The sequence below is a fragment of the Python bivittatus genome, unplaced genomic scaffold (assembly GCF_059951505.1).
Source record: "Python bivittatus isolate LINGU-HERP-01145 unplaced genomic scaffold, Pbiv_v1 ctg000980_np1212, whole genome shotgun sequence".
In the NCBI taxonomy this organism is placed as follows: Eukaryota; Metazoa; Chordata; class Lepidosauria; order Squamata; family Pythonidae; genus Python; species Python bivittatus.
This window is the reverse complement of record NW_028277125.1, coordinates 6,847,327-6,858,648: the sequence shown is the minus strand read 5'-3', so window position 1 is coordinate 6,858,648 and position 11,322 is coordinate 6,847,327. Positions and strand designations below refer to the sequence as shown.

Here is an 11,322-nt window from a genome sequence, read left to right as displayed (position 1 = left end):
ATTTGCTTAAGGCGAATGAATGGGGAATGAGATTTTTTGGGCATTTAAAAAAAAAAATCAAATCAGTACCAAAAACAGGAAGGACGTAAGGTAAAGACTGCAGCCACAACAATCAAGCAAAGGAACCTGAACTTGACAGGTAGCTCCACCTCAGCCCCTAGAGAAATTTTAAATGTTTTTGGAATTTTGAACAACCATATCCTGCATTGCTATTTAGTGTACAGATACAGCACCAACAGAACGAATTTCGGGCTGGAGGCTTCCAGGCAAGGCAAGGCAGATCTTCTGCACCCGATCCTAAAATCCAACAAGATTTTTGGGGCCACCTGCCAAGTTCAGAAGAGTGAAGGGGCATAGATGCTGAGCAAGAGTAAGGATCCCTGTGCTCTAGGGACTACAGCTTCCATCACCCCCAGCCCAATCCTTGTGGGGAAAGCTGTTTTAGGTCAATGCGGGGGTAGAGGCTACAAAGATCTGGAGGGGCCCCAATTTGGAGGGGGAGGGGGGATGGTTTCAAGAGGAAACAGGCTGGGCAGAGGGTTCATTCCAATATGGGATTAAGTCAGATCACGGGATCAGCAGTGTGATTTCATACATTGGTTTGGCGTGCAGGTAGAGAGTATTATCAAGGTGTTTTTTGGGGCAGGTGGTCCTTATGAAGGAAACCCGTCTCGAGGTATGGGCAATTAATTCAGTGGGGGGCTGGAAAGGGGACCTAAGGGCCCACCACTTCCAGCGCCACTTTTGTGACCTATACTGGCCCTCATTTAGCAAAGTGGGGAGAGGTGGGATGGGGCCTAGGAGGCGTGACTCGGATCGCCCTCGGCAATTTTCAGGACTTTTGGACCGGCTTGGAACAGGCGCTTTCCGGGGGTGCAAACTGCGCGGGCAGGGGGTTCCGACGGTATGACGGGAAGGCTCCGGCGTCGCGCCCACGTTCCCACTGCGCCACCGCTCCCCACCGAGACGGGTTAGGGCCAGCGGGGACAATCGTGGGGGGAGGCGGGTGGGGCGACCCGGCCAGCCGCTCCGTCGGGGGCGAAAGGAAGGCGAGAGCAGCGCGGAGAGGCTTCCCCGCCCCCGCCCGCCGCGGGTGGGGCTTCTCCCACACCTCTCCGCCCTGGGCTAGCCGTCGGACCCTCGGAGTCCCCGTGCTCGCGCAGGTCCAGCGCTTCGCCCGCGGAGGAGGCGGGAAGGGGGCGGAGGCGGCGGGAGGGGGCCCGATCCGTCCCCGCTGCCGCCGCCCCCCTTCCCCATCCCTCCAGCGCACGGCCGCCCCCCCCCCCCGCGGCGGTGTTGAGCGCGCCCCCCGCTGGGGCTGTGATCCGCAATCCTCGCCTTTGTTTGCTCAAGAAGATGCCCCCTCCGTTCGGCTTGGCCGATGCCGGAGCCTATAAAACCCGCCGGGGCTCGGGGCTGGTCCAGAGGGGGCGGTGATTCGCTCCGGGATCCGCGATCGCCTCGCCGCGATGAGCCTCCTGGGCGCACGGCTGCTGCTGCTGCTGCTCCTGCCGCCGCCGCTGCCGCCCCTCGCCCTCGCGTGGCCGGGGCAGGGCTCGCCCGCCGGGCCCTCCAAGACCCTCCTGCTCATCCAGCCCGAGTCGGCGGACCCCCTTCCTTCCAAGGGCGCGCAAGGTAGGACCCTCCCTGGCAGCGGGACGGCCGGGAGCGGCTTCGCAGACGGGCTTTGCGCTTAACACGCTTCAAACCCTCTTTTCCAAGGGTGTATCCGGCCCTCTCGCTCGGCACGGCCGGCGGGACGGAGCCGTCTCCAACTGGCTTCGACGGCCTGGTCGCGTTCCCGGGCGCCGCGCTTGACCCGGGTCAGCCACGTCGGGGAAAGAGCGGGCGCTGGGCGAAGCTTCGGTGCTCACCCTCTGCGCACACGCACGCGGCCTCCCCGGACACCGCCGGCCCTGGAGCCCGCCGATTTCGGATTGGCAGCTCTGGGCCGGCGGCGGGGAGGCGCGGAGAGTGCGCCGGGAGGGCGAGACAGCTGTCTTACCCCGAGGAGCCCGGCCGCCTTCGGGGGAGCCGCGGAGCCTGGGAGCGCCCCCGTGGCCCCAGGAGACAGAGATGGGGGACGCCGAAGATGCGGGCGGGGAGGACCGACAGACCCGTGGCGTGGCCGTCAGATCCCGCGCCCAGGTGTTCCTGCTCGGCTGATTCGGTCCGCGCGACCCACTCCTGTCCTTTCCACCTGCGCAGGTGGAGGACGGAATCGACGGCGTGTCTCTGAACATGCGAAGAATTCCGAGGCGGCTCAGCGGCACGCTTGGGGTTCTGATGGAACGGCCGTTTAGCGACACGAGACTCCCGTGCAATTAAAGCGGGGGGGGGGGGCATAGGCAAGAAGGGGATGGGTCCCCTTCAGACACTGAAATCAAGTAGGTGGACGCGTTGTTCATTCTCACCTCCTACCTGCCTGTCTCAGATATGTAAATTCCTGGAGGCAGAGTTTGGCTTCTTATTTTTGTTCTGTACGTGGGAGTGATCCTTGATGTTGTCATGTGCAATCAGAGGTGAGGACTCTGGCTGCATCCAAGTCAGACGCTGAACCTGCTAAACTCACCCTTTTTCTGGGTTCACACCATGCATTTAATCCTAAACAAACTAAATGGGCCAGGTTTACACAACCTGCTTAGCCCGGTAAATAAAGTACAGTAGTGTGTACAAACGCAGCAACTGCAGAGCCTTCAACTGGCCCGGGTAAGTGTATCATGTGAATACAGTATAGCTAGCCAGTGTCTCCAGATACCGGTAGCCATCGGTTCTGGCATCCTTTGTCAATCTGCTTGACTCCCAACTCTAGCAAGGAGAAACATATTGTCTGTGTGGACCAAAGTATCCTTTTTACCTTTACTGTCTCAGACTTCAGCTTTGGCAATAAAAACCAGGTTGAAGGGTACATTCTTGGTGAATTCAAAGGAATGCTTCCAGCGGAGAGGATGGCAGAGTAGCAGCTGTGGGATAAAGTGATAGGGGTCAGCTGGGACCCCCGGGCTTTAAATGGGTGTTTTTACAGGGGGCAAGGGTGGGATAGGGGTAAAGTAGCAAGCAGGGTTTTTTCTCCACAATTTGGGGCTATTTGGATGGGATGGGATGGGGTAATGGTACGTGGGAATGACCTTGGGGGACAGGAGGAAGACCCACAGCCTAGGCAACGGTCTGCTAAGAGGCAGTTGTCCTCAGGTGGGGAAAAAGCATGGGAAGCATTTCAGAAGGGACCCTCCCTTGTTTTCCAGAGACTAAAAAGAGAAGAGGGGAGAAATACTTTCAGTCTTGCAAGATCCTGTTCATGTAGCCTTACAATAAAGTAGGATTTGTTCATCAGATTGTGGTTCCGATCTGGACTACCTCACAAGGCTGACAAATGGTCATTCAGTGGCAGAGCTCAATCTTCTCCACAGGGCAGATCTTACCCTTAATTCAGGGCATTTCAACGTCTGTCTTGTGATCCAGTTCAAACGATAGGGTGAAACAGAAGCTGCTACCAACCGGGGAACGCAATACAAGAACACAGCCTGATAACACTCAAGGCAGCTTCCAGTGGTGTTTGTCCGAATGCTACCATATGAGGTCTACCAAATCTGGGCAGCAGAAATGCACAGAACCACTAGATGGTGGCGACCACGATATGGTAGATGGTTGCGTGTCTCTTGGCTGTCATCTAGTGCTCCTGTGGATTTTGCCATCCAGATCAATAGTCCTACCTTGGCCCATCTGGATCATCTGGTTAATGTTAACCTTGGTTAGTGTGTGGGTACATGCGTGTGCGTGTGGCTTACATGTTGTGCAAACATGTTTGGTAATTGAGGGTCCCGCGTAGTGTGCAAATCCAGAGAATGGGTTAATTCGCTCGCTTGATTTCGTACAGTCCTTCTCAAACTTGGCAACTTTAAGAGATGTGGACTTCCAGCGTGCTGGCTGGGGAATGGTGGAAATTGAAGTCCACATCTCTTAAAGTTGCCAAGTTTGAGAAACATGGATTTACTAGGTTTGGTAGCCAGTTCAATGCATGGTTTTCTGGAGCATTCAAGACTCTTTTCCTTTGCAGGGTGTTATTTCGGTGGCAGGTTCTATACCATGGAAGATACCTGGCATCCTGATTTAGGGGAACCCTTTGGCGTTATGCACTGTGTGGTGTGCACCTGCGAACCAGTAAGTGTAATGGAGAACCCAGGGTAAGAGACAGTTACTGTAGAATTGGCCAGTTTTCCATGTTCCTGGAGTAAGGGATCCTCGTGTCCCATCAACTGGTTTGACACCTCCACTCTTGCCTTCAGAATCCATAATGCTAAAATGGAAGCCTCCTCCCCACTTTAAAACCAGGACCCCCCCTCCCAAATTTCTAGAAAATGTCACTCCCAAAGCAGCCAACTTAAATTTATTTTCCATAGCTCCCTAGCTCAAACAATGAATAATCTTATCCCCAAATATACTAGAAGACAAGACAGCAGAGTATATGGTAGGCAAAAGAATTTAGCTTCTAGTCTGAAAAAAACAGTTCTGTGTTCTTCTGCTCATTCCCTTCCAAGCCCAGCCTTACGTACATTTTATAAATAAAATCTTACACTGGTTCCTTAAAGGGATTGCTGCTAACTCACATATTTGCAAGACGTCTAATGCTGGGATGTGGGATGAATCTTCTAATTACAACCTTGGCAGCTCCTCCGTTCTGGTGTTTAGATCTTAGTCAGAAAGAATTAAGTGCTAAGATGGGATGGAGACATTGAGCCAGACTTATGAAGAACAGCTCACAGAAAGAGACAGACCCTAAAAAATTCCTTCAAGTTACAAATAGGGAGGGAAAAAAAATTGGGACGATGCAATGGCGTGCAGAACAGAAGAGGAGCAAGCCTGGATGCAGGTGATGCGATCGTGGAGATGCAGAGCAGGAGAAAGCAAACTCTGAGGTTGGGTGGGGTTGGCACTTCAAAGAAAAAGAAAGCGATCTGGAACACTGTAACAAGAGCTCAGTTCTGTGACGTTGATCTGGGCCACAAATCAAGAACGTTTCCAACTGTAGCAGACTGTGGGGAGGAAGTCTTGCCTTACTGGTGGATTCTGTGTTTGTAAGTTACCCTCAGGAAAACAGTAAATTGATGGACGATCACCCATCAGGCTGAGCTTCTTAACAAATCCTAGGCTGTCCAGCTGTTGGCTGGGGTGATCTTGCAGACACTGGCCCTTTCTTTTAGCTCAGCAAAAGGAAACAAGGAGCAACAATCTTATTTTCCCAGATGCCAGAAAACACAGACTTAGGAAATTTCTCATCTTCTAGTTAATCACTTTTTAATTTAATCACTTTGCATATTTTATCCCATCCTGGGAGGAATATAGACCAGCTGGGCACTGAGACTTCTTCCTCTTATCCATGATTGAACGTCACTTACCCTAATAATGCTGATTTTGATTACCTTAACTACCCTTCAGCTTCCTGTGAGCTCACAATTGCTACACATAATTGTAATCCACATTTTTGGGAATTAAGATAAAGATTCCCTTGAGCTCAGCTCCTGGGGACCGTGTGAACATGTCCATGTAGGGTTTTTTTAGCCTCTATAAGAGAAGATTCCAAATCCTTCTTCCAAACTTTTTTTTTTTACTTGTACTTTATTCTATAGTCCTGGGGTTTCCTTGTGGTCTCCCATCCAAATTATTACTCAAGTCCAAACCGGCGTGGCTTTTCCAAGATCAACCAAGGTCAACTAGGTGCCACCATCGGCTCTTCACTTGGAAACAATGGCTGTGTTCTCACAATACCCTTAATCTGGGTTCTAAAGTAAACCCTCTTTTGTGTTTATACAGTACATCGAACTGTGAACTATCCACATAGGTTGCTTTCACACAACCCAGTAAGCACAACAGAATCTAGCTAAGATTTACACTCGGTGAGCCTAGCACGTGATAAACCACTGTGTCCTTAAATGACCTGGTTAAATGTATTGTGTCAACACAGCTAGTGAGACCCTGAGTAGAGGTATATAGGTTTGCACTTGGAATGTATTAGGCATTGTCGTGCCTGGGGAACAGACTTAAGAAATGAAGTTTTTCTTTGTGGCCCCTAAAGGACCTACAAATCAACTTCTGCCTGTTTTCACACTGGTGTTGTGGATGTTAAATCTGTGTTATCTAGGATGCACATAGACTGAACAAGTTGGAGCTGAAACTTGCTTTGGGTTAGGTATTCTCTTCTCCCACCGTGAATTCCAACTTTCTGTTCCCACTTCATGTGATGTTTCATGTCTGGCCTTAATTGGGGTGGGGGGTGGGGGAGGGTTTGATAGGGTTGGCTGCCTTTTTATCTAACACGCCTTATTTCTTGGTGGCCCAGATTTGGCTGCAATACCATCGGCACTCACTCCCACACCATTTAACCCTTCTTTAAAAGGTGGGAGGTCTTATCATAGGCCACTCACCCACCTTTGTAGTTACTCAGCAAAAATGAACTTTTTCTGTTTATCATGTGTGGGGGGGTGCCTTCGAGTCAGTCTTGACTCCTGGCGACTGCCTGGAGTAGACTCTGCCATTTTCTTGGCAAGGTTTTTCAGAAGTGGTTGCCCTGGCCTCCTTCCTAGGCCTGAGAGAGAGTGACTGCCCCAAGGTCACCCAGCTGGCATTGTGCCTAGGGCAGGACTAGAATTCACGGTCTCCTGGTTTCTAACCTGGTGCCTTCACCACTACACCAAATTGTCTCCACTTATCATACCATGTACAATTATATTTGAAGGGATTAAAAAAGTCCTTTTCTCTGTTCAGTCCAATGTTCAGGGAGTTGGGACCTTAACAGCCTCTGGCCAAAACTGTATTCTTGGGATTTATTCTTATTTCGTCAGGGGCAAAGCAGGAAATAATATTTTCTTGCTAAATATCTTTATATAGTTCCCTGGCCAACCTCTTTGATCTGTTGCTGCATACACTCAGTCTATTTTGGACTCAGTTACAGTGGTGATGGGCACTGTTGGAAGACCCGAAGGACCAGGTTAGGGAGAGATCATCATTGGGACCATTGTGTGATTGCCGGGGGTCAACAATGACTCAACAGCACATAATCAATCAGTTAGGTTTGCCTGTTATACAAACATATATACTGGTGAGGATACAAAGTGAAAATCAGACTAGATGAAGATAAATGAATGGGACGTTATTCATTCTTAACTTGTTCCCATTGATTTCAGTGAATTTACTTTAAAAATGACCAGGTCTGGATCCAACTCATTGGCCGTATTTGACAGCATGCTAAAACAGTTCAAGTAAAAACTTGGGGCTGTATTCTCACAGCAGACTTTATCAGTGTTCATCTTGATTCGTTTTTTCCTTGTTTCAGCTTAGCACCACGGTTCCCAAAGTGGGTGTCATGGTGTCCCACGACGCCCCAGTGAACTCATAGAGGCACTGCAGGATATTTTAATTTTTTGAAGAAAAACAGTGATACTCAACATCTATTGGACACTGTGCAAACTACTAACTCGGGGTAGTTCAGTTTTGGCCTGGGGTGTTGTGAAAAAAATTATACTAAAGGCGCCGTAAACCTACTGTAGAAAGTTTGGGAGCTTCTGGCTTAGCATGTCAAACCAACCCAACCTATTTAGTTAGTTTATGACTTAATGTATTATGAAAATCCAGCAAATGAGTTAAATCAGTAACCAGATTAAGGGTATTTGGCAAATGCAGTTATAAATTGGGCGATATTGGGATAACAGTATCAGTTTGCAGCCACAAGGATATGTACCAAGAACCATCTGCCCTTTGGATTCACAGATTTCCTTTCTGTAGTGATTTCAATCGGCCTTCATGGCTTGAGAACCTCCCAACTTGACTTCCTGCTGCCTCCGTTTGAGCTGCTGGTGGACAGAGGGCCCTGAAGGGCCTTCACACCAGAGCTCCGACTGGGATGGTGGCTCCATTGGATGGTTACAGCCATCCAAGGGGGGAGACCAGTGAAAAGACCGGTCCTGGTGCCCCAAAGAAAGTCCAACCAATGGTTGCTTGACTGGAGAAGATCTGAAGTTTAATCCACAACATCTCTCAGTCAGGCTGGAAAAAATGATGCCAGAAAACTTGAAGTCCTTGTGCCAGTTACTGTGAAGAAAACAGCAGTGGGTGGATTGGTGGTCTGGATTGTTGAAAGTTGGTTCCAAGTCCATTGGAGTTGGGCAGCTTATACATTCAAATAAATAAATAATATTTCCTGTGAAAGGAAGTAGCCTCTCCTTTGCACATCAAGTACAACTCAAAATTGCTTTCTCCCAGCCCTTTGGAGGAGTAGGATTGGAAGACGGGTGTGAAAATAATTTGGTTCTATCTGGCTGTTGAAAGTCAACAACAACTTGATGCCACATAATCAGTCATTTCAAAATATTGATGATAAATAATTGTACCATTCAGTGCAAATGATAGGAAAACTTTGCCTGGATGTGGAGGGCTCTGCATAGTCCCTAATATACCACAAAGTGCTACAATGCAGCTCCCCCAAACCCAGCAGAAGTTATTGTAAGGGTTTTCCATTCTTTCTTTTCTTCCCCCAGCAGAGGAATCGCCGAGGGAAACCTGCAGCCAAAGTCAGCTGTAAGAACATTAAGCAAAGCTGCCCAAAACTTCCTTGTGCCGATGCTATTCTGCTTCCAGGACACTGTTGCAAATCCTGCCCAAAGGGTAAGTGCTGATAGCAATTACAGGTAATCCTTGCTTACTGACTGCCTCATTTCGCGACCAAATTTACGATGGTGTAAAAAAAAACAGCTTTGCGACCAATCCTCATATTTATTATGGTTGCAGCATCCCGTGGTCACGTGATCACCATTTGCATGCTTCCCAACCGGCTTGCGACACAGAGTTAATGGAAAACACAGAAATAAAATCGAAAGTCACAGTCATGTGATGTCTCACTTAACAACCGTGGCGACTCACTTAACAACCAAATGAGAAGTGATGTCATAAGTCTGTCATGGTCACGCAATTTTCCACTTAGTGACCATGGCACTTAGCAATGGAGTTGCTGGTCCCAATTGTGGTCGCTAAGTGAGGACTACCTGTATAGTAGCACCGAATCCAATATTCATCTTGGGCTGAGATGTCCTAAATTGAATGCAGGCACCTCTTTGTCAAACAAATAAATAAAGAGTGGTTGTCAACATTTTTGCAGACCTATTTTTATGTGAACTTCCACATCCTTACACTTCCACATTCTTGACCACCACTCTTTACTGATTTATGTGGATTGATTGATTGATTGATTGATTGATTGATTGATTGAATTTATTAAATTGAAAGGCTGCCCAAGCTGTTCCACTGGGCCTAACTTTGTGGCAGGATGCAACCACAGTCTCATCCTGGCAAGGAACATGAAGGTCTGATGACCCAAACTACCAATGAAGGCCAAGAAGGAGCAATACCCAAGTAGCATGATGATTCCAGAATGACAGAATGTGCCTTGTGATGTCATGATGGGAGCTCTGCCCCTTTGTACTTGGCATGGTGACATTATGAGCCAAGCTCCACCCTTTGATACTTGCATCATGACCTCATACCCAAGTATGTAAGAGGTGGAGTTTGCATCGTATGGATGCCCGCAGCTAGAGGCCTTGTCTGAAAATGAGATGGTGACTGTGCACCAGGTTGGGTAGCAAGGAACTAAGAGGACTGGAATGTAGCTAGATAGGAGGGGAGGAGACAGGGAGAAGGGGAGGTTATCTTCCTTGTAAAACCAAGAGGCAGTGTTCAAAGCAGCAGCTGCATCTGGCTGAATTGCAAAGCTGAAGCTGGCCACTACATGGCTCCCTTGGCAACCTTCAGCGACTAGCACTTGAGATCCAGTTGGCCCTGACCCCACAGGCCTTTGGCAAGGCGTTAAAGACCTGGATGTTTCTACAGGCATTCAGGCCAGGAAGTTGAGCAACCCCTGTTGCTTGATTGTTAGCCATTTCAGTGACTGAAGGGGAACAATTTATTTTTCAACTCTGGGCACATGGTCATCTGCTGCTGCTTCTCCTCCTCCTCCTTGCATATTGTTTTAAAACTGCATTTTGTTCCTTTGTTTTTAACTGTTTTTGTAAGCCTCCTTGAGTCACTACAGCAAGGTGGGCAGCTATACAATATCTATCTATCTATCTATCTATCTATCTATCTATCTATCTATCTATCTATCTATCTATCTATCTATCTATCTATCTATCTGATGTATGAAAAGCTGGAGAAGGGCCAGGGCCTGAAGGAGGAACTAGAGAGGATGTGGGAAGTCAAGGCCAAAGGGGTCCCAGTGGTGGTAGGAGCACTTGGGGCTGTGACTCCTAAGCTGGGCGAGGGGCTCCAACAGGTCCCAGGAACAACATCTGAGCTCTCTGTCCAGAAGACTGCAGGGCTAGGAACAGCTCAGATGCTGCGCAGAACCCTCAAACTCCCAGGCCTCTGGGAGAGGACCCGAGACTGAGGAAGACACAGACCACCCACAGGGGTGAGGGGGGATTTTTTAAATATAAATTTATAAACTGGTTCCCAACAACTTGGAAATAAGGAACCAAGCTCTGTTGCCCAGATGCCCAGTCTGAGCCCCTCCATAGCTTTAAGTGGTGAGAACTGCGTCACTTGCACCGTCCCACCGTCTCTACTGCTGCGTCTGGCCCATCTGATGTTTGCTTATGTGATCATCGTATCACCGGTCCCTTTGGCGGGGACTAGAAGCTTCCTCTTTTTTTCTTTCTCTTTTGGCAGAGAAAGAGTGAAGCGGGGCTCTTAAACCGTAGACCTCCCCCCCCACTCCACATTCTCTACCCATGACTCTTGGCAGGGCTGGCGTAAAGAGTATTTCCTAGAACAGTCCGTCCCGCTGCATCCTTCCCTCCCTCCGTCAGTTGCCCCTCTTTCCATCTCAGCGCTCCAATGTTCAGCCCAGGCTCGGCATCAGAAGGCAGACAGGAGGGAAGGGGGTCCAGTGGCGCAGATGGAACCTCCTCTCTTGTTTATTCGGTGTGTTGATTTTTTGTGCCCTGCTTTCCCTTGTATAGTCTATTTCCCATTTGTTTAGCTTTTCCGAGATGACTAAGAAGGGGATATGTTTATCGCCATAACACCCTGCACACACCTGCCCTTGTCTGATCCCAGCTGCTGGACAGAACTAATGTTTGGACAGGAGGAAAGTAGTCTGGAGCCATCTGGGTACACGAGCAGAGGGCTGGAGTTCAAATGCTGGATGGCCTGCAGAGCTCGTCCAGCTTCAGGACGGTGGTTTCGAAAGCCAGAACTGAATTATTTTCCCCGCCCCTTCCAAATGCCTTGACTTAATTCCATGCCACTTCAAATTCAGAGGGAGCCTGCTTCCAT

The 11,322-nt window shown here is 49.2% G+C and overlaps 1 protein-coding gene across 2 annotated transcripts in view; it reads left to right on the top strand.

The window, feature by feature from the left end:
• The first annotated feature begins 1,000 nt into the window (after window positions 1-1,000).
• The window catches only part of CHRD (chordin), a 56,199-nt gene continuing 45,877 nt past the window's right edge, over window positions 1,001-11,322 (top strand). Inside the window, exons 1-3 of one of the 2 annotated variants that reach the window (XM_088132199.1) lie at window positions 1,001-1,635; window positions 4,058-4,161; window positions 8,535-8,658. In XM_088132199.1, the coding sequence (XP_087988325.1) occupies window positions 1,470-1,635; window positions 4,058-4,161; window positions 8,535-8,658 (394 nt within the window). In that variant the 5' untranslated portion in view covers window positions 1,001-1,469. Of the gene's footprint in view, window positions 1,636-4,057; window positions 4,162-8,531; window positions 8,659-11,322 lie in introns of both variants that reach the window. The other variant, XM_088132198.1, reaches the window with a different exon arrangement.